The sequence below is a fragment of the Apostichopus japonicus genome, chromosome 16, assembly GCF_037975245.1.
Source record: "Apostichopus japonicus isolate 1M-3 chromosome 16, ASM3797524v1, whole genome shotgun sequence".
In the NCBI taxonomy this organism is placed as follows: Eukaryota; Metazoa; Echinodermata; class Holothuroidea; order Aspidochirotida; family Stichopodidae; genus Apostichopus; species Apostichopus japonicus.
Window position 1 is genome coordinate 25565961 of NC_092576.1, and position 23351 is coordinate 25589311.

A 23351-nucleotide genomic window follows, 5' to 3' on the forward strand; every position below is an offset into this window, starting at 1 on the left:
TTGGTAAATTAGAAGAAGAAAAAATGATAACATCACTTTGACGGGGAAAACTAGGACAGTTTATTTTTTAACTCCTATTTAGTAACGGTATTTATTATTTTAACACAGTACTCAGCTACCCCCAGAAAAACATTCATTGTTCAACGACACGTAGGAAAATGTCGCTGTGTCGGGTGAGACTGCAATTTGTCTCACAAAAACGTATAAAAAATAACAAAGAATATGATAAACCCAGTGACGGAGCTAGGGGTACTGGTCAGAGGGGGCGAGATTTGTCTGTAGGGGCGCTTTTGACACTATCTAAGCGGAGCGCCACCAAAGGTTGGCGCGGAGCGTACATAATTTTTTTGAGTAAAGATACTCCCTAGATCGCCGGAAATGACCCTTTCCCGGCCTTGCTAGTTTGCAGATGAACGAATAATAAATAGTCTTTAGAGATATTTTGTCAGAAAATTACCGCAAGAAAATGTGACAAATGTCAATACTTAGATGAGGAGCGCAATAAAAAAGTCAATAATCGCGAATAAGTAAAAAGTCGTAAAAAGCTGAAAAGGGCACCAGCAGTACATTTGAGTCCGTCGGGGGGGGGGGGCATTTGCCCCTCTGACTATATGGACGCTCCGCCGCTGGATAAACCTGTACTTTTAGGCTTGTAGGCACTCCCCCACCCACCATCCATGAAAAAGAAAATGTTTCTTATATAGGGGCCTACACTCATGTCTGGGATGTCCAGGTATACAGTTGACTAGTTAGAAAAAAATGTTTACTGCGGTTTTTCCACTTCAGAGACTGCTAATTTTCATGCATGCTTGTCACCACGATTGTGAGCGGCGTTCCCTGTTAATAATTTTGGGCGATAGTGCAAAAAGCGTGGTATCCCATGATGTTAAATAAAGAAAATCATTAGGCCTATATTAATATTAATGTCACAAAGAAAATAACACGCTCTCCACGGAATTTTCGGGCCAAAATATGAAAAAGATTGGGGCAAGCTACTACATATTTATTTTTTTCTCCTCTTTAGTCTGCCCGAATTTTTCAGGACGTTTTCCCGAATTTCTTGTCCTCTGGAAATTGGGGGGGGGCAGTCTGCCCATGATCCTGATATCCCGTGGTAGGGAGGGGGAAGGGGTAGGCTATGCAATTCTTCAGCCCAAATAATTCAAAGTTTATGAAGCCGGTGTTCATATCCTTGTAGCACATTAGCTAGTTCATGTACTGTGGCCTTTCCTAACAACCGGCACCGCCAAATTGTAATATGTAAACTTATTATATAGGCCTAATATATGCCCCTTTAAATAAAATTTATTAAAGTTATGAACGTTTTGAAAGACACCAACTGTTACTACAACAAGCTTCGACTCGGCTATAACAAATGGGCGCTCTGCACTTCCTCTACCAAAAGCAGGCGCGTAGCCAGTAATTTGCCAAGGGACTGGGGCAAAACTGTAGATTCGGCATTGCAAACTATCAGAGACGGCTCTGCAACTATTAAAGCGTAGCACCACCATGTTTGGCGCGAAGCTTACAAGAAAATTTTGCCTGTAAATGCCTCCCAGATCGCTAGAAATGGCACTTTCCAGACCTTGTAAGTTGCCTCTTAGCATTTTCTCTTTTGAAAATACTAGCGATATCATAAAAACATTAAAAAATATATATATGCTCAAGGGGGGCGTCCCCCTTCGCCCCCCCCCCCTTGGCTACGCGCCTGACCAAAACAAGATTTTTCCTCCCTGTCAAGTTATACTTATTTTATCTTATCGTGTTTTTCCCTAAAGGCGGCGACTGACTGCCCGCAAAGCAATACATCCCCTATCTCCCAGCCCCGGACAGATACACCCAGTATAGTCATGGAGAACTAACCCCTCCCCGAGCATACACGTATACGAACTACATGCATAATCATGTATCCCGTACTCTTCACTGTATACACCCCCCCCCCCCCACCACCACCACAAATTGCCTTATTTACGCCATGTTTTCTACGTAAGAATGTCAAGGTTACTACAGACAAAGATAATACACCTTCCGAAGGCGGAATGTCATTGCTATACTGTAGTAGACCGCGCAATTGCCGCTACGTGTGTGTGTAACTGTTCTTACTGCTAATATTTGTCTGTGATCACATTATATGATTTTCTATTGGTTTCTATACGATACGATTCCACTGCACTAGCGATGCTCTCAAACCGGTCGCATCCATTATTGGTTGTTACTGAAGAGCCTATGCAGGTAAGTGCATGTAAAGCTTGAACTTGTGTAATCTGTTGTCAGAATTATGGATAGGAACTTGTGTCACCGCGTTGTATGGTAATTGTCGATTTTATTATTTTTGTATCTAATTTTGTAGACCCTACGGCAACCGCTTTAACTTATAGTTAGCTGTCATGTAAGTTAAAATAAGGGCCTACACAGAACGCTGTGCATATGCACACATGTTGTAAATGTAATTACAGGAGCAGCTGTCTACACATAGAAATGTACTGAACCATAACTGAGACTAAATATAACGAAAATCTTGTAGTGATACAATACCATTTCTATAAATATATTTTCGGTTAACTTAAAATGTAGTGTAGCCTGTGCAGATGTTGACAAGGTTGATTTATTCCTTAATGATTCATTCGGCACGGAACACCCTTGTGGTATGAAATAATTCCTTTACGACTATGAGGTGCTTTATGTTTACGGTCAACGTTATGTAAAGTTGCTTTTTAAATGCGAAACGTCTTGTATAGGGTCTAGGCCTAATTGTATCGCCGGTTTAGTGTAACGTTTATGTTAGAAGAAGGAACCAAGAGTGGGCCTAGCATCAGTGGGCCTAGGTGCGCGTTATACAATAATTATATTTGGCATATCCATTAGTATAGTTAGATATCAAGGTAAGCCACCGATTGCACACATGATAAGAGGCAGCTTCTATTTCTAATGTAGACTAGTGCGAAAGTCTCATTACACAGTAAAAACAATGTGTAAAAGTTCACGGGGTATAAAAGTGAGGGGTAAAGAGTTTACACAACGCTGAGTAAAACATGTATATCAGGCGACCCAAAGACTGGTGTAATGATTTACAAATGCGTATTGTGTAAAAAAAGGACCAGTTTGCCCCACTCTACCGGTAAAACAAAATACCGGTGTAATTTGTTACACTGCACTTGGTAAAATACATTCATGTTACAACTGTGATGTGTAAACACGCTTTCATACCGCGCCGCTGCTTGCAGAACGACAACACCATGGAAGCCAAAAGTTCGATAGTCGTTTCACAATTCCTAGAAAACATCGGCCTAGAGGAATTGAAGCCACAATTCGAAGGTAGGATGATGTATTTCGGGCATTAGTACTAACCTTTTATGCGGAAAGAATAGTATTTGAATAAGTCTTGAACTACAATTTCACCGTTGAATGCTGAACGAAAACTGTTTTAAACGGCATATACACTTCGCCTAGGCCTCACTCTTGTTTAACGTTAGGACTAAATGTTAGTGTAAGGTCGAACGTTAGGCTAAGCTATCTCTAAAAGTAAGCGCCAAGGCTGCATATTATTATATAGCCTTCGTTACTCTCTAGATCCTCTTTTCATGCTCATAGAGACTAGGTAGTGCACATCACCATCCTGTTCGTACTTAAGATATTACTCACGTATGAGAGTAACTTAGGTTACGTCAAACGTTGGCCGACGTACGTTGAACCACCCTACCGTTGGTTTATGTTTTAGGCCCAAGTCAATTCTACATTTATATAGTGATAGGTATCCTTAACCAACACTACAATGTAAGCAAGCGATATAGCCTAGGCTAAAATTACCAGTTGAATATTACTTTTAAGGCCAGGGAATAACTCAACATGACTAGCATAGCCATTAAAATAAACCTCACTATGATCCTGCAGTAGTCAACAAAGCCCCTGGCTCTCATATGTTAGGGACAAATGGGAAACAAGGAAAAAGGGGCAGTTTGAAATTTCAACGCTTTGGTAGTAGTGATGAAAATAGTAAGCTTTGCAATCATAATGGCGTATGTGTGTGCTTGTGCTGCCAAGCTTGTAAACACAGTATTTCAAGAAGGGAATTTTGGACTTCACATGTTTGGTGTGTACGTGACCACATTAGGGACAAGAAGCGTATTGATTTTTGGGGAGGTCAATTTTCATTTGGGGTCACCAGGGGTAGAATTGTGTAAACTACTAAACCTCATATCTCAAGAAGGGAAACTTGGAATGATCTCATATTGTACTTATGTAGGTGTACTACATTGAGTAGAAGAATCCTCTTGTCTTTGGTAGAGATCAACGGTAATTTTGGGTCCACACAGGTCAAATTGTGTAAACACCATATCTGTATGCTGAGTATAAGAGGTGTCCATTTTGGTCATCAAATGTGAATATTGTTTGTCACATCTCAATGCTTTTTACAGTACTACTCAGATTGAAGTGTATTGTTCATTCTTGCTATAGCCTCCAGTATATCACATTGCTATAAGATTATTCAAGTAACATCATCGAACCCACATTGTAGTTTTGAGTTCTGGTTTGCCATCAATTCATCATACAGCACATTGCACATATACAGTTAAGGAATCTGTTTTCGTAATTGAAGTAGGTGTAGCGATCATGTCAAAATAAAATATTGATGCATCAGATTTGGAAGCAGAGTATCATTGATATTATTGACAGTTTTAGGAGAAAGTATTTGAGATATAGATTTTATTATGAAAGTATTAACCTTGGTCCCATATAAAGTCGTAACCTTGATAAATTATTGAAGTTAAATAACATTGCAGAGCAAAATCAAAAGTTAATAAAGAAAATTTGTATCTAGGTTTGGTCGGGGGATTCAACACAATTATGCTGCCCCACATAAAGTCAAAGCCAGCTAGGTGCACAACTTTCACTTGCTGAAAACATGAGGGCATGGGGTGGGGGGGGGCTACATTCCAACTAAGAACTTGGTCCATGGTGACTTAATAAAAAAATGATGTTAGTGTTTAACCTTTGAAAGCAGTTGACTTTTTACTTGAAGAAAATAAGTTATGTTAATGAGTGGACTAAGCAGTAAGCACATAAATATCTTTGCATTTTGTTTTTATTTCACAATTAAATGTTTTCATTCTCTGGTTGTTCTTTATGCCTAGAATAATATGTGATGATTGCAATATCCATGAATGTTCATTTCCTAATGTGCAACATGTCCTTTGTCATTACTGTTATTAAGCTTTGTAACAGTGTTATTTGGAAAATATTTTTCCTCAAATTTCCACAGCTCACAGGATTGATGATGAAGCATTTGAGCTACTGGATGATGAGAGTATAACACAGATAATCCCCAAACTCGGTCTTCGTTTAGTGTTTAAACATCACTTCAACCTAAGGTGCAACTCTCTTGTGAGTTTCATTTGAGTACTATGTATTCTTGTTATAAGTGCTTGAAGCAGTTTAAAGATATTCAGCTGCTATGGAAACATCTCAGTTTGCAACATGGAATAAACACAAAATCTAGAACTAAAATTATATGTAGCCAGTTGACTTGTAAAAAGATTTATTATAATGGATATACATACAAAAGGCACTTATTGGCCGAACACGCATTATTGGCAAATCCACGTGAAATTGAGCAAGAAGAACCAGGTCCGGCAGTTGAGCAAATTCCTGTTATTCCTGATGAACATGATACGCAACAAGTACAGGATATTAATGGTGAAGAAAACGATATTAGTGATGTAGAAGTAGATAACCCTAAAACACATGTACAAATTACACAGGAAGTGGAAAGTGCTGCTGCATTGTATGTTGCTAGTCTAAAGAATACAACATTACCCTCTTCAACAGTGCAAAACATTCTGGACACATCTCGTCAGTTTATTAGAAAAATATTAGATACATTAGGAGAGGTACTAGATCCCATATTACAGGATGTAGCAAATAATGTAATGCCATGTGATGAAAAAGTTGAGTGCTTTAAATTAGTTATGAATGTTGTGAAAGATCCATTTAGTTCCACTGGTCTTTTGACGCAGTATCAGCAAAGGCAATATGTAATTCATACAGGGGCAATGATAGTACCAAAGCAAATTTTACTTGGCAAAATATATAAAGAAAAGTTAAATAGATCCACCGGGAGGACTGAGCAAAAAGAAACAGAAGAAACATTTCAATATATACCAATAGCTGAAAATCTAAGGCTGCTTTTACAACAGCCAGGATATATGGCAAACATTTTATTGGCAAAACAGGACTGTGGAGAAGAAAATATTATACAAACATACCAGGATAGTAGTTATTTTAAAGATTTGGATAACCAAGGTATGAATATTGATTTGTTGCTGTACAATGATGATTTTGAAACTGCAAATCCATTGGGATCAAAAAAGGGGAATCAAAAGGTTTTGGGTGTATATATGTCAGTGATATCTTTACCTAGAAAATACCAATCAAAGTTGGAAAATATACTGCTAGTTGCAGTGGCAAAATCTGCTTTTGTTTCCAAGTATGGCATCAATGCCATTCTTAACCCTATCATACATGATCTTGAACATTTTTATACAAATGGGTTACAGATAAACGTCCCAGGTGAGTTTGTGGGACAAATAAGACCAAGGTTATTTCAGGCTGTGGGTGATAATCTCAGCTTAAATACAACATTAGGATTTGCCAGTAGCTTCTCAGCAAATTACTTTTGCAGATTTTGCAAAGTACACAAAAATCATACACACAGACAGGTTGTGGAAAATGAGGATTTACTTCGTACACAGGAAAACATTGAAGATGACATTCAAAGACGTAATGTTTCAGAAACTGGTCTAAATAGATCTTCTACTCTGAATGATCTTAGTTACTTTCACGTAGCCTACAATGCTTCTCCTGACATCATGCATGACTTCTTGGAGGGAATTGTACCCATAGAACTCAAACTCATTCTTCATGAATTCATCATAATGCAAAATTATTTTACTCTGAATGATCTCAATGCAAGAATTCAAGCATTTAGTTATGGTTTCACAGAACAGTCTAACAAACCTAGTCCAATTCTTGCATCTCACCTTGTTAAGCCATTTGGAGCAAGTGGCCAAAATGCTTCGCAAATGCATTGCCTTGCTGTTTACATTCCAATTATGATAGGTGACAAAGTCCCTAGAGACTCCCAATTTTGGGAATTGTATCTTCTTTTGCTAGAAATTTACAAACTAGTATCTGCACCAAGTATAAGCATAGATGGGACATTTTACCTGAAATCCAAAATAAAAGAACATCATGAATTATTTCTCAGACTGTTTCCTGAACATCACCTCATACCCAAGCACCACCATCTTGTGCATTATCCCCGGTCAATTCGTAAACTCGGTCCCCTTTCCCAATTCTCAAACTTTCGACACGAAGCTAAGCACAAGCGATTAAAGAAGTGGGCAAAATTGTGTAACAATTATAAGAACATTGCTAAGACATTAGCCATTAAGCATCAGGAAGCACAAGCCTACAGCATGTTGATTAAAGAGGATATTGACAGCAAAGCAATAGAAGTTCATGACCAAAATATTGTTGAAGTGTCTTCACTGGAAAATGATGACAGAATATGTAACCTGCTCCATTGTACCCCTGAAACTACCTTTGTTGTATGTGGAATGGTTGAAGTTTATGGTTACAATTACAGGCCGAACATGATGTTGCTTTCTCAGTGGATTGAACTGCCTGCCTTTGTTATGATACAACAAATTATTCAAATTGGATCACGGCTGCACTTTCTTGTGCAACCATGGACAACGCTTGAATTTGAAAACCACTTTCAGGCCTACATAGTGTCAAATGATCTTGCAAGACCTTTACAATTGAAAGAGCCTGATGACATATGTGATTACAGACCAGTACATGTTTTACAAAGTTACTGTACCTCAGACAAAAGGTTCTACATACCTACTCGCTATGAGCTGGCATAACCTGCAGCAAGTTGTTCAACTATGCTTATGGTAGGACCTTAGTATTAAACAGTAAAAAACCTAACTTTCAGTTTTATTGTTGCAATTTAGATATGATTGTATGTTACTATACATTTACAACAATTAGAAATTAAAAGCTAAGAGAAATTTCCAGAGCAAAGAGGATAGTAGTTTCCTTGCATTTGAAGATGTTAGTTACATAAGCAGTTTAGCTGTTATACAGTAATTTGATTTTGCTCCATTCTTATAGGGTGATAGAAACGTGGTATAAATAATTTAAAAGAATTTTCTGGAGATCAAAGCTGACTTCTTTAAATATGCAGTAAATTTTCTGTACTAGTTGGTGAAATCTGTATCCTGATCACATGCTTATTAATAAAGATATGGATTTTTCAGTTATGTAAAGTTCATATTTAATCTCCAACAGCAAATTTTACATACATCCCCAGAAATTTGTGATTATTTGAAGCCACATACCTTACCACCAATCAAGCTGAATAATCAAGCAGACATCTCAGGCTTATAGCTACTGTAATTTGTGTATTTAAACTACTGTGCTCTACCTCTATAATTTTTGTGTAAATTTTAAGGTTGTTGGCAGACAAAGGTTCCCAAAACTTGCAGTGCCACTGCTGGATTGATTGACTCTTACATAGGGAATAATATTTCAGTATGTGGTCGATGGGATATCTTTTTTATCTTTAGGGTAAAGTGGGTATTGGTAAGTGCGTTTTTAAATTTGGCAATAAAGACATATAAGGCTAGAGATACAAATGATCTGAGCTTGTTCAGATATAAAAAGAATATCATTGTCATCTTGTTAAAGTTAAAAGTGGTCACCCCATGCTAAATATCTCATGTTTTGTTTCTCATTATCTTTGAAAACAGTTGCCAATGGACCCAGTAGTTAACTCTCAACTTAAGGGACTTGATACAAGTTCATCAGACTCCCTTCCATCTACTATATTGCTTGAGCCCTGGGGGGAGGAGGATATCCTGCAATCACCCCAAAGTGCCTCAAGTCTATCATTTTCTGATGACTCAACTGAATTACCACCCTTAAAAAGACAGAAGTTTGTGCTACCAGCTTCCTCAACTTTAAGTACTGCTGCAACAACACCATCAGCTGCTCCTTTGACCTTAACACAACCACCATCAGCACCTACCTGCAATGTACCATGTTCCTCAACACCCTTACAAGGAAATCCATCTCCAGAGTCTGCTTCGCTACCACCTTTCCAAAAAGCAAGATTTGTAAGTAATTTATGTCATTGTGTTTTCATTTGTTTTTCAGTAAGTGCACTGTATGTATTTGTGTATGCATGCATGCATATTTGTGATCATGAGGCTTCTAACACAATATATCAATAACCATATACTGTATTTATATTCTACTTTGGTATGTGTTGGTTATTGGTGGTAATAATCCCTTTTCATTTTGCTGTAGTGTCATGAATGTTAATGAGTGGGTACAGCCTAACTTGGATTATCTTTCCATGTTCACACTATTTTTGAATTTCATATCAATGTTTGCATCTGGTTAAAGAGTTTTATTCAGACCACCACTATTCCTATGTTATGGGCGTGATTGTAAACAAAAAATTTACCTTATCAGTCAGTGATGAAAACTATTAACAATATAGAATGAGAATGCTTGGTAATTATATTCTTTTCTTCTTATAGGATGTCCCGGAAATCTTGAAACTGAAACCTCAAGGCTGTGGGGTCATCAAAGCTATCAATAGGAACCACACACTGAGTAGCACAAATAAAAAGTACATTGCTAACATGTGTACATCTCATTTGATTGATCTGTGTGGATACAGGTAAGCTTATAAGTAGCTACTACTGCATGATTAACTCAGGCAAGTTTTCTTTTTGTCATACTACTTACAAAGATCCATCATGGTTAGAAAACACACAAAACATTACACCATGATCCCACACTGCCTTTGAGGTATGGGGATCTGAGGTACTGTATATATTTATTTGCTCTTGGGAATCATTCAAAACTTTGATTGCCCATATTTGAAATATTTGGCAACAAGCCATTGATTTGAACCATAACTTTGTAGTACAGTATCTCTGCCATTTCCTTACTTTATAATTAATTGCCACCTTTAAAGCTATTTTGTTCTAGAGAATAGTAGAGCGTAAACCGTTAACCTATGCTATCATGACGGCATGTGTTGGTATGTGTGTGCCTGTTTATAGCAGCATTTTTGCGTTTGGTAGCCATTTTTCACCCTTTTGACATGTCCATCAAGTTTTTTACATACATCAATCACAAAACAGTAAACTAAGATATTAGTCAAGTTTTCCCCTGCCAACAGTGTTAATTGGCAAGTAATTAAGGACTTCTACAGATAACGAGTAGAGCGTCTTCCGACAAATTCCTCATTTCAAATTAATCGCATACAGTTCCCCCACACCCACTAGATTGAATTAAACCAAAGTGAATAGCTAACATGTTTAGTTTTGAGCCGTTGCTAAAAATACTGTAGATTCAAAAAGTTGTGTTGGTACCACTGCCATAGACAGTGTACACTAGTGAAGAATTGTGATGCATTACGTATTGTTCAATGACATTGACAGAGTTTACATATTCTACGGGCAGTGTATATTGCGATTCTTACAGGAAATATCTTCGAGAGCAAAAATGTTAAAAGTTGGGTAAATTTTTAGACTTTTACTCCGACATTTGAAGTTAGATTTTTATAGATAGGCTAGTTATGTATGTCGTTACGGCATCGTGGAGTCCACAGGGTTGAGGAAATCATAGAAAGGAAGCAAAATGCTGCTTTAAGCCTATTTTGACCGATGTCATATACAAGAAGAAATCATGTCATCAATTGCCGAGTCAAGAGAGCGGTTATTTAACATAAAAGTACTTGTCAAACAAAGAACAGACAAGTTTGTATCTGTGACACTTATGCTTGTTAACAGAATAGTTTAATATTATCTCGTAAATTTATGTTGTGCTGATGATATATTTCACACTTATGCTTTACCTCCCACCTTACTAGCCCTAGCTCTGCCATGAAAGAGGCGATGGCACAGGCAATAGTGACAGCATTTCCTTGCCTGAAAGATCCAGAGGGTAAAGGATATGTGAGTATTTCAATGTGGTCAAAATATGGCTTTTCAAATTTTGGGATCTTTTAAGACTTCCACATCAAAGACCTCCAACAATTGATTTAATTTTGTACCCTTTGGTACATTTCACTGCTTAAATTCGTTTTGGGTGCGATGTTGTAGGTATAGAGTGCATTTTGGTGCATGTGAGCAAGTTAATTGCTGAACCAATGTTAGACCAATGTCATGATACGTCATTGATATTTCATATGTGGACAGGGTTGAAAGCTAAATCACTAAAGAAAGCTTAGAATCGGTATGTTGAATTATTGTCATTTATACCCAGTAATTTCTTTATCTTCAAACAATCTGTATCTTTCTCATTCGTTTGCCAGTGCATTTCAAATTCAAAATTGATGTTGAATGGTTTGCCACCAAACTTGTGGTTTTATTGCAGAGGCCTAATCCTCTCACATGCCACTGGTTTCTTAGAAACTTAAATTGCCGCCAAGTCAAATTATCTTACAATGTAATGTTTTAAATCCCACTGTATTACAGCTTTATTATACATACGGTACTTTTTCATTTACTGGTCTTGCAACAGTTATGACTATAAAATTAAAAGTGAAAGGAAGTTATCAGAAGTGGGTTGAAGTATCCCATACCTCTTCATTAGTTTCCCCAGTGATCCAGTTGTTATGTCTTATGTCTCCCAAAATGTATATTCAACCAATTATATTGTCAGTTACATTGTCAGTATAAGCTAATATAATGAATTCTTTATATGTCATAGGAAACATGGTATATTAAAGGATCAAGAAAAAGATCTGCTAAAGGAGCATTGGAGGACCATTTGAGATACAGAAGACGTAAGGAGAAAGTTGATGATGAAAGCACAGTGGCCCATACTTTAAATGATCATAAAGATCCAGATGAAGAAGTAGAAGGACCAACTGCAACCTATGGTGGTATGACCGATTGTTCTTTATTAATGTTACCAAGGAAAAAAAAAGTATAATATCAATCAATAACTTGTGTTATTGTCTGTTCCTATTTTCACTATGTCTTGACATCCTGCCATTTTGTAGTTTGACCATATCGATTATGCCATTAATATTTGTGAGATGAACATGAAGCATGAAGATATGATGTACATGCTCCTTTTTTTGTAGAGAATTTTTTTCTCGCTTCAACCATGATAGATATGTTTTATTATCGTTTGACTCTTTTCCATAAAAAATATGGGTTTGATATCTATGCATGTTTGCAGAAGTCATGCATACAGCCAATTTTTCGTGTCTTATACATGACACAAGGCTGACAAACTGATTGGAGTGGAGGTCTAACATTATATTGGAAATACACTAAACTTGCACTTCATGTGTTTAGCCTAGTTCAAAGATTTGAATGAATCAAGGCTTTTTTCACATAATAAATAAGCTTAAAACTGATAGATCATATTTCATATTTCGATATTAAATGGATATAAACTAATAAGGAAATTCACCAACAGTAAAGAAAAATAGGTACGACTTATTAAACTATTCCACCAGACAATCTCTATTAATTTGTTTGGATAACAAGTTAAGCCCATACCTGGAAAGTACTTTAAGCATGGAGCTATTGTTGGCCATCCTTTTTTGTCCAATTAAAGGAATTAACCTTAAATCACTTATCAACAAGCTCTTTCATTCTCTGACATATTTCATTGAGGGCAGATGTGGAAAAAATGCAAGCCTTGACAGAATGGCTGAAACACAATAATGGACCAGCAATGAAAGTCCGGACTACAATGAAGGAAACTACCTGGTACAGGAGAAAATTTATCAAGCCCAACAAGAAAAATGAAAAAGTGCCAAATGTAGCTGAAATCTTGGAAAAGTTTCCACACCTTACTGAAAGAGGAATGGTAAGTGTGTTCTGAAATTACATTTTTTTGGCCATTGAGAAGATTTTGAGTTTGTCATGTCTTTTCTTTTAACATGAAGAGACAATTCAAATTTAAAAAAAAATAACACTTCCATTTGAAAAGAAATAATCGGTACCACTGTCATTGGCCTATGCAATAAATATGTTTGTGATAAACAACGCCTCAAAACAGGAATGCATGTAGTGGCTAATTGCTATTATTGTATATTGACACTTGTGGTATTTGTTTTACTTTTTAACTGTTTTTCTTTTAATACAGATTGAACAGGACTATGAGGAATTGTTTGGTGCAAAGGGTAACATGTTGTATCAGAAATGGCCTGTAGTATCTGCATTCATTTTGTCCTATGCAAATAGTATGTGCCCCAAATGGAAAACGATTCTAGAAGTACATTTGTCAAAGGAGCAAGATTTTACCCAGGGTAGGTATTCTATTCACTTTTTAACGTTGCATGGTAATTGAAGCAATGGCATTTTCTATTATTAAAAGACATAGTTTTACAACACAATTTTCAGTGGAAAGGTACATACACTAATGTTCTCTGTTTATGCATGGCCCAAACTCGATACAGGTGTGTCACTACATGTTAAAGTGTGCCTTTAAGTTGCAACATTATACATACTGTAGATCACAAAGTGCACAACTTTCCTATGAAAGTTGAGACAAACTGGTTTCCTTACAACAAACTGGTTCCAGTTTCCCAAAGTTTTTAGCAGGTTCTGCAACAACATAGTAGGTATGTGGCTATCAGTAAGTTTGTTATTATATAGTTTTATTAAGGATTTGTAGGGATAATGTCATCATAAATTGATTATCAGTGTAATTGTGGATAAGCTCCGGTAATAGTTCACCTTATCTTCTCAACCCAGTGCTCAGAGGATAATGAGGCATGTGTGTAATGTATTTTACGTGTTTTACGTCCGCCAGTTCACCCAGCAAACCCAAACATTACCCATTTACTCAACATCAGAAGAGTTGGAAGCAACTTGTCGAACACAACCGAATATAAGCCACGGCAAGACTTGCTGCAAAGACATATCACTCACATTCCTTCAGAATTGTCCCAAACACTCAGTGCATGATGATGAGTGATAGAGAGTCCAAGAACATGTCCACGGCAAATGCATCTGTGATGAGAACTTATGTGGGATCATACGAAATAAAGTAACGATATGTATACAGTTATTTTCCTTTTACGTTACAGATGAACGGATGTGTTTGGCATTTTGTATCTTGCCATTGCTATTTGAAGGAAGGAAGAGTGCAAAAGGAGGGCGAGCTTCCAGCAAGGAAACAATGGACTGTTTTATAGATTTTCAGAAGGTAATAATATCATTGAACACAGGTTCGATTCCTTGCTGCACACGGAATATTATATGTGTTCAGATCCATGTGCATATGTACGTGTACTGTGTATGCATGAGTGAGTGTGTGATGCTTGACTTTTTTACGTGATAACTCAACAATGGGTGATCGCTCTTTGTTACTTCAGGTCTTATTGTGTATGGTGTTCATCGATCTCATCGTAAATATCAGTTAAGGTATTGGGTCAGAGGTCAAAATATTTAAATAACAATGATTCTGCACCCAAAGGTCACATTATATCCATACTTTGTATGATCTTTTTGGTTATCATGTTTGTCAATGTTATTGTGACATTATTCTGAGTGGTGGGCCTCATTTCAGAAGATGGCATGATATATCATTACCATGCTAGTAGATGGCCCGTACTAACTTGTAAACAATTGTTTTTGGTGAACATAGCATTGATGTTGTCACAGATTTAGGTCAATATATAAATGTTGCAATATTACTCAAGTAATGGTTCTGATGCCACAGGCAATCATCAAAGGTATTACTGTACTACAGTATAATTGCCCTGACTGCATTTATGCTCATAGTGATCAGTTCCACTAAATAAAGTTAAATAGACTGTTGACCCTGGAGCACCTGCATGGTTGTCAAATGGGGTGGGTGCGGAATATGCCTCTTCCTCAAAAGGAAATACCATCACAAAAATGAACTAGTAGTAACCATGGGTGAGGGTTGCATAGGGATACCCTCTTTTAAGGGAAAATTCCTGATAGTTTCAGTGCCCCTTTGACTCTACACCCCACATAACTCGCCCATTGTCAGAACATGGCAATGTTACTGCAATATACTACCAAAATAATTTGCCCTGGTTTTGGCCAGAACTAACATATCATTTCCATGGTACCTCCAGACTTTGATAATTTATTATACCAGGTATCTTCATAGGACTGGGAAAGAAAATATTAAATAAGGGGTTAATCAACGGTCTAGCGTGCGTTACTCACAGGATTAATGCACGATCAGGGGATAATGCAAGCGATGCACGAGGGCGGAGCCCGAGTGCATCCAGCGATAGCATTAACCCCATTCATTCATACACTACCATTTGTGTGGGGGAAAAATCATAAAACAAAACATTTTTAGTTACATATAACCAAAGATTTATTAAAGTGATGCCCCGTAATTTTACCGTGCGTTACTCACAGGATTAACCACGGTCAGCTGACCTGAATGGACCAATAGGATTTAGGAATCTTTACTAAGTATGAATGAATAATATTTCAAATCCTTTTTTGGTGTCAAGACAAGTATGACCTGTGTGTTGTAAAAGTTCCCCCTGAAGAAACCTGTTTCTTTTTTACTAGCATTGGTCAGATATGCTTAAAACTACACAACTGGAAGGTTACCTATACATATTTCTCAGATTGTGGTCAATATATATAAATTTTATATTATAACTTGTCTTTTCAGGAGGGTGTAAACTTAGAGCAATACTTGACTCAATTTGATGGACGTACACAGCCATTCGTTTTGATCTTGGGAGGCACCTACTGCCAGCCACAGCAGCTCTTCGTCATCATTGAGCGAAAGGCAATGGTAGTAGACACACTCATTGCAGCAATTGACCTCTGCTACAAGGCTTACCAGGTTTTAGACCTCTGCTATCCACCTCAGGCTATGGGGGTATGGAATGCTTTGGACACTCTCATTTATGATATTAAAGTACCTATTGAACCAGGGTCTATCAGGGCATTCAGGGCATACTATCATTTCAAGTCAAGTATGTAAGACTGCTGTCAGCAACATGGCATTATTTTCATCATGGTTAACAAGTAATCTGCTCCAGCAGCTCTTCGTCATCATTGAGGAGAAGGCACTGGAAGTGGGCCCTCTCTTTGTATCCATTTGCCTGTGCTATGTAAAGCTAAACAGATGTTAGACCTCTAGCTTCTATTAACTTCAGGTTACAAGGGTATGTAAAACTTTAGACAGTTTAACAAAGATGTGATGATTTTAGTTTGTTCCTATATAGATATTTTCTGGTGTTTTCCAAGTTGTGTTGTGTTCTTTCTATTATATGTTATCATTGCTTACAGGTGATTTTACAGGGCTTTAGTTCTCCAGCATGTTTTATTGAAGAACTGTGCACAACATATAAGCGATGATTTTAATTTCATCTCACATAAATATTTGTCTGGTGTTTTCAAACTTGTGTTGTATTCTTTCTGTTATACGTTATCTTTGTGTGTGAAATATCACTGCTAAAAGGTGATTTTACAGGGCTTTAGTTCTCCAGCCTGTTCTATTGAACAACTGTGATAACATATAAGTGATGATTTTACTTTCATTCCATATAGATAATTTTCTGGTGTTTTTATACTTGTGTCGAGTTCTTTCTGTTATATGTTAGATTTTTGTGAAATATCACAGATTATAGGTGATTTTACAGGGCTTGAGGTCTCCAGTATGGTTTATTCAACACCTGTGAAAGCATATATGGGATGGTTAAGTTTTTTGGTAACATTTGTTGATGTAAAATATGTTAGATCTTTTAGAAATGTAACAGCTTAGTAAAGTTGAGTTTCATAGGGTTTTAGGCATCTAGCATGGTTATCCAACACATAGTAATTATACACTTTACATTATTTCTACGTAATACTGCCTGAACGTTGGAAAACTTTCTGAATAACTCGTTGATGAGGTCAACGTTTAGGCACAAACAACTTGAAAAATGTAGATTTTGTTGGCTATATAATTGCTATGTGAGATTGATATCCAGGAAATACCCAGGAATAAAATATCAAGGACAAGGACAAGGATTTAAAAGTCATGTGTATGTTTTAACTGCTTGATATGTAGCTAATCTTGTCTTTTACCTAACTTTGAGTTTAAATTATTTGCAAGCCCATAGCCAGTGGGGTCATGAAAAAGCCCCCCCCCCCACACACACACCAACCTGATTATAAAAACAATTAAGAAAAAGAATAGTACATTTCATTATGCAATGGCTCCCCTGCAAAAATATTTTAGCCTACTATGAACAATATTATTAACCTATATATGTGGCTGCATTGCTGCTAATACTGTAATGGTATTCACTTCTATGGTTTTCATGTTCTGTTTTATGCAAGAGAGAAAATTCATTTTTCCTGATAAGCTGAAAGTTATTTACAGAAGTCTTAATAAATTTTATCACTTCATTTTGATGTTACAAGTGTTTTATTTTCTTGCACTGAGACCATAGGCTTCCTTGCCATAGATCAATGTTTGTTCCCATGTTTGGTCATATATACTAAAGTCTTAAAATTATCGCAACCTTACTTAACACGCAAGCATATGCAAGTATGGAAGTTATATCAAATTGTTCAAAGGGATATGTTTTTGACACGATTTTGAAACATTTACAGTATATATAAAATTATATTATTTACACAAGTGTGTGTGTAAAAGTAACCCCATAAGGGGTGCTTATATTACACAACTGTTTTGTAAAAAAAAGGAACCCCGAAAGGTGTGCTAATATTACACAACTGTTTTGCAAAAAAACTACACAACTGTGGGGTAAAACCAGTGCCCTGCTTGACATGGGTAAAATTTACACAAAATGGGGTACAAAAGGGAACATGGTCATTGTTGTGCAAATTTTACACAATGCTAGTTTGGTAAAATAATTTACACATTGTGTGGTAAAATATTACCCCAACAGTAAGGTAAAACTTTGCCAAAGCATTAATGTGTAAAGTTTACACATCTGTTGACCATGTTCCCATTTTACACCATAGAGGTGTTCCATTTTACCCCATGTTGAGCAATTATTTTTAAGTGTGTAGGCCTACCTCAAACTGATTGTTTATAGATAACTTGAAGATCGGCACTTTAAGCACCATTGACCTCGGGCTTAATAAGTTACTTACATGAAAATTCTTCGGTGAGCGATGACACAATTTAGCAACGTTAATCGTTAGTGCACGCCATGTTTATATGCTGTGTTAACTTAATCACATATTAACTTACGTGGCTTCATAATAAATTCAACATAAATTCTGCACAAAATTTTTGCATACAAATCAAATAAAGATAACCAAAGTTAAAAAAAATGCATACTAAAGTCAGTGTAGCAGAAAACAACTCGTTACTCCCCACTATTCTAGGCCGAGTGTGTGATGAATTCTCGGGAGATGTTTTCCTCTTAGTGGCGGGTTGTCAACGTGAGAATTGTGGGCAAGCGTCGGCTGCTTTGACTGCATCGCCTTGCTTTGCAGTTTCATTCTGGCCAAGAAGAAAGTAACCCGCACTTTATATGGCTAAATTAAATAGGTCTGTGGAACAAGTAGGCCTACAGTATTACTAATAGGATATACACACCTGCGAGGAGAAATTTGTAAACCGATTAGATTCATACCTTATTAACTTTTAACAATATAGCGAGTCTGAGAGAAATACACAGTAATAAGCTATACTGCCCACACATGACAATTACTGTATTAGACCTTTGCCTACATATTTACGTACTGGACAATGATACGACTCGTCAATTTGTGCTTTAATCTAAACATGCAGCCGTGATTTATAAAAATGTAATTCGGGTTGTTTGGAGCATATTCTTATACACCAGTGGTGAAAGGTAAGATATTGTATTGCACCAGGAAATGCTCTTCAATTAAGGTAAAAATTACTAATTTATGCATTTATATTTAAATCCCTGGAGTGTTTATGGAATTAAACAAATGCGTCAGATCGATCATGTATTTTGCAAATAAAAGTAAACATATACATTAAATGGGTGTGCCGCATATTGCTGTTTTCCTTTTCTTTTTCTTTTTTGACTTAAAGACAAATTGTTCATGTTAAAAGAAACCAAATGGTTCCAATCACACATTAATTTATAACCTGGATTGCAAGCAAATACTACAAGGGTAGGTACGTGTGACAGGGTCATCGTTACACCGTGAGTAATAAAACCTAACTCACAATAAATAGCTAGGAGTCGAAAAATAGCCTAATGATGTTATATTTTATAGTGCATTGTTATCATATTAGGTCAATAAAACAGTCTGCTTTAAATAATTCATATTGCAACTTTAGTCTTTTTTTTATGTTAATTTTTTAGGATAACTTGTCCAAAATATATGTGTTTGTTTTAATGCAACATTATTTTCTGTTTTGCTTTAATACAACAATATTCGGAAAGGAATAAATTGTAAAATTTACATCATTTATAATTTAATTACCAATTGAATGATACACTGTTACAATTGAAGCTATTACATTAAATTAGAAGAAACAAAACATGTGTGGTTGAAATATAAATTAAGCGATCATAATCCTGATATTTCTCTCACTGCAGATACCAATATCTGAACTATTACTGCAGTGGTCCTCCTATAAGGTAGATAAAGGTGATATCGTGCTCCAATCTGGTCTTTGTTTACCAACCCTCTCGACACTGGAGAAGTTATCAGTAAATGCAAACTCAGCAGAACTTACCGAGGAAGACGTTATTGGACTATTGAACTATGGAGCGCAGTCTAGGAGATTCAAAGAACTTTGGTGAGTACAAGATATTGATAGGGAGAAGAAAATGGTCGCAATAAATTGATATAAGTCTAAGCGTACGTTTGAATGTTTGTATGTTGGTTAACATAAATGTTCTTATGTAGGCCTATACATAAAACACCGCGTAAATATATAGTAATAATAGTTTCAAGGTTTGTTTAAAGTAATAAAGAAAGTCGGCCAATTCCTATAATGCATTTGAAACAGCCAAGAGAATCATTGGCTAAACCCTTTCCTCTTAGATTATTCTAAATTTCAGTCCCACCAACAGGTATACCATTCACTGTTATATTTTTGATATGAAATATCACCCTAGTGTTACTCATGCCCCAGCAAAATATCATCCTCAATTATGAAGGCCCGCTACAGTTTATGTTCTGTCATTGACAAAAAATTAAGGACTGAATAATCATTAATTTTAATATGATAAAAATGAAGATAAAAATGATAGTAAGAAGTGACACCGATTTTGATGTAATTCCATCATCAAGTATGATACCCATAAAAGTCAACAGATTCTTATAAATTTGTTAAGCAGACATATTTTGGTGAAAAATGGCAGATATTATAAACAAAATAATATTAATCAATAAACTTCTCCATCCACAAATGACAGCTGCGACAGTTTCATGGTAAAATGTGTACAGTTTAATTCTTAGTTGAAACAGTTTTGTGAAAGACACTTTAACACTGGGTAGTTTATTATAACCGGGCCTCGTATCTATCATGAGGCAGGTATATCTCAAGTATGCTATAGACATTTAAGGTTTTTTGCATTTACATGGATGTATTATCATTTCATTAACATGATTGGGACGTTCGATATATATGAATAGTGAGATTTAAAATTATCATATAAAAATAGGAAACAGAGAGAAGAACGAAAAAATCAGCCGAGGAATCTTTTGAAATATGATCAACCTTACTGTCTCATGACAGCTACAGTTTTCGTAAAGAAATGATAGCGTTTTGTCATTAAATCATTATGTATTTAATGTGTAAACTGTATATTATATAAATTATATGTAGAGAAATCATGTTATATTAACATTATGCTGGGTACGTGTTGTTCAACATTATTCAGAAATGATTGAGTAACGTGAGAGAGATACAATCATCATACTATTTCAGACGTTTTCCTTCTTTCTTTTAAGATCAGCGTGACGAGTCACAATTTTAACTTCATTATTTTCTTGTTTTACAGGTTTTATCGATGTAAACTGCCAACATCCATCAGTCCTGAGATGATACCGCAAACAGCAAGATCAAGTAATATTAAAGGTATTTTGCGGCAGATAATACTCTGTGAGATTATTAAATAAGTGTGTAAAAGGTGCTAACTTTTTTTCGTGGGTGCTGGGATTTTGGAGTGTACGATTGTGTGCGTTTGAAAGGGCGGAAGGGGAGGCGGGAAGGCGGAGGGTGGTGGGTGCGGAAGGAAGAGTGACTTTTCAGAGAGAATTATTGGAACTAGTGCATTATATAAATTTGCATATTTTGGTTTCATCACAGACGTGCACTTCTTGCGTTGTCTGCTAGATAGTGGTTGTTCATATACCATTCATTCATATAGCATGTGTAAGGTTAGGACCTATCCCATTGTGTATGGGTATATGAGATGTTTATAAGTGTTACAATCCTTTGTCGTTTCTTTTATGGATTTGTTCAGTTAAAATTGACTTTATATCTGTAATATATGTGTAGGTGGAAGCAGTACCAATATGTTGAAACGATGAACAAAGACATGTGATGGAAAAGTTAACATTTTACTATATTTCTTAGTCTAAAGGTTTTTACTGTTTTTAAAAAAAAAAAATATTTTAAAATCAATTTAAACTACTGCGAAATTAGTCTAAGGCAAAATGCTCACGAGGATGGAAGGGGGGGGGGGGCGTGGCGTGTATGTTCAAGCAACGAATCTTAGTAATGACTATTCACTGATAATGAATAATAATACCAACGTGACATTAGAAACACCTTACTATCAAAATTGCAAAGTATCCTACTAAATTTAAATGCCTAATGTAGCTAATATATATATTCCTTCTGTACGTTTTAATCCTGCTTGTTGTTTGGAAAATGAATAAACCAGAAAGAGAGATGCAAAGAGAGAAAGATCCCATCAACAAAAACAAATAACAATCGAGAATTATTTAATATTTCAGCATGGTAGTTTTATTTTGTTATTGTAGGTGAGCAAGACTAGTAAAATATTAATGTTATTTTAATTTTCTTTCTCTGAAGTTCTTTGGCCGGAAAATACCAGTCAGCTTGATCTTCAGTCTGGCAAATGGAAACAGGTTGGTGATAAGATGTTAAACGTACGTAAGGATCAACATGGCTCATGTTTTGTAATTGATATGGCCTATTTAACTGCTAGTGTAAATATCATTGTACCGTGGAATATCCCATTGAAGCGATGATACAACTCTGACACAGTGTGTGGTGTGCGGCTTAATCTGTTGCAAACATTTTCAAGAATGAAATAAATTTATCAGTCATTGTTGTCCATTCTGGTTAATTGTCAGGTAGGAATATGAATAGAGAGATGGTATTGGGGGATGGGGGGTGGGGGCTGGGTGAGGTTAGTAGGTACTATTTCATGGTTTAGGAATCTTAGAATTTTATCATGCTCATTGACACCTTCACAAAGTGATGACGTTAGTTAAACAAGTAGTGGAATAAATATGAAATAATATATTAAATGAGCCTAAGATTAGGGAAGAGGTGAACAAAAGAAGGCTCTAAGCAATGTATGAGATGAGGGGGTAGAGTGCAGACAGACAAGTAAAAACCCGAATTAAAATTTGAAGGACTTTAACCAGAAAGTGTCAGTATCTAGAGTAGAAAGAGACAATTTAAACATTGTGTAATTTTGGTCATTTTATTGCATAGGCCAAAGACATCCAGACTATTACAAAGCTGTGTTCAAATCATGTCGGTATCGATAACGAAAACAGTCAGGAATCACAGAAGTCAACCATAGAACTCCTGAAGAAAGCATCCAGGCATGACGTAAGGATACATTGAAGGGATACGGTCAAGTAGAACTAACAGATAACAATTAATTATTTTATTTCTTGTTCTCCCCAGTGATTTCAGTAATTTGATAGTGAGACGGTTTATTATTTTGGCATCAGAATTAGAAAATTTAGGACCCTCCTAAATAAAGTGTGATCTGCTAAACAAAATACGCGATTTTAACAAAATATATGTAAGTAAAACATACAAAAAAATTGACTAGAAGATTACTGTACGCTAAGGTAAATGACAATAATCCTCTTAGCTACTGAACTATCCGCCATTTCTAATATTTTTTCAGTTACTTTAAATGGTTGAGGTCTGGTTAGTTTATTGGTTTATTATGAGACCTAAACACAAAGAAAATTGAAATAAAACTATTGATCTGTATGCTCGAATAAAAAACATTGCTGTTCCAGAAGTGACCTTTATTAAAAGCGTTAAAATCCCTATCTTATTCTTGTTGAATACTAATACCTAAATTAACAGATAGTTAATAATTTAAATTCAACTAAACAAGAACTCAA

General features: G+C 36.1%; 2 protein-coding genes across 13 annotated transcripts in view; both read left to right on the forward strand.

Annotated features, from left to right (window-relative positions):
• Positions 1-23351, forward strand: part of LOC139982453 (uncharacterized) — a 564762-nt gene that overhangs the window by 463151 nt on the left and 78260 nt on the right. For 4 of the 11 annotated variants that reach the window (XM_071995336.1, XM_071995341.1, XM_071995346.1 and 1 more), the window contains 4 exons: positions 19595-19797; positions 21008-21084; positions 22048-22103; positions 22699-22818. The exons of the other annotated variants lie outside the window; for them this stretch is intronic. In XM_071995336.1, coding sequence (XP_071851437.1) covers positions 19595-19797; positions 21008-21084; positions 22048-22103; positions 22699-22818 — 456 coding nt within the window. The remainder of the gene's footprint in view (positions 1-19594; positions 19798-21007; positions 21085-22047; positions 22104-22698; positions 22819-23351) is intronic. 11 annotated transcript variants of the gene reach the window in all.
• LOC139982460 (uncharacterized) lies at positions 2957-17447 on the forward strand. Of its 2 annotated transcripts, XM_071995361.1 has the most exons (10): positions 2957-3315; positions 5261-5382; positions 8817-9182; positions 9612-9754; positions 10955-11039; positions 11797-11971; positions 12722-12912; positions 13192-13354; positions 14138-14256; positions 15718-17447. In XM_071995361.1, the coding sequence occupies exons 1-10, from the start codon at positions 3186-3188 to the stop codon at positions 16033-16035; spliced, it is 1812 nt and encodes a 603-aa protein (XP_071851462.1). In that variant the 5' UTR covers positions 2957-3185; the 3' UTR covers positions 16036-17447. The 2 variants fall into 2 exon arrangements, with proteins under 2 accessions (XP_071851462.1, XP_071851464.1); XM_071995363.1 differs by lacking the exon at positions 5261-5382.

What these genes read in the sequence shown, in the direction of transcription:
- LOC139982460 (XM_071995361.1), top strand. Translation starts at nt 3,186, where the DNA reads ATGTGTAAACACGCTTTCATACCGCGCCGCTGCTTGCAGAACGACAAC. An exon ending in ACCAACTGCAACCTATGGTG is followed by an intron (nt 11,972 to 12,721) that starts GTATGACCGATT and finishes CATTGAGGGCAG; the next exon opens with ATGTGGAAAAAATGCAAGCC. An exon ending in ACCTTACTGAAAGAGGAATG is followed by an intron (nt 12,913 to 13,191) that starts GTAAGTGTGTTC and finishes CTTTTAATACAG; the next exon opens with ATTGAACAGGACTATGAGGA.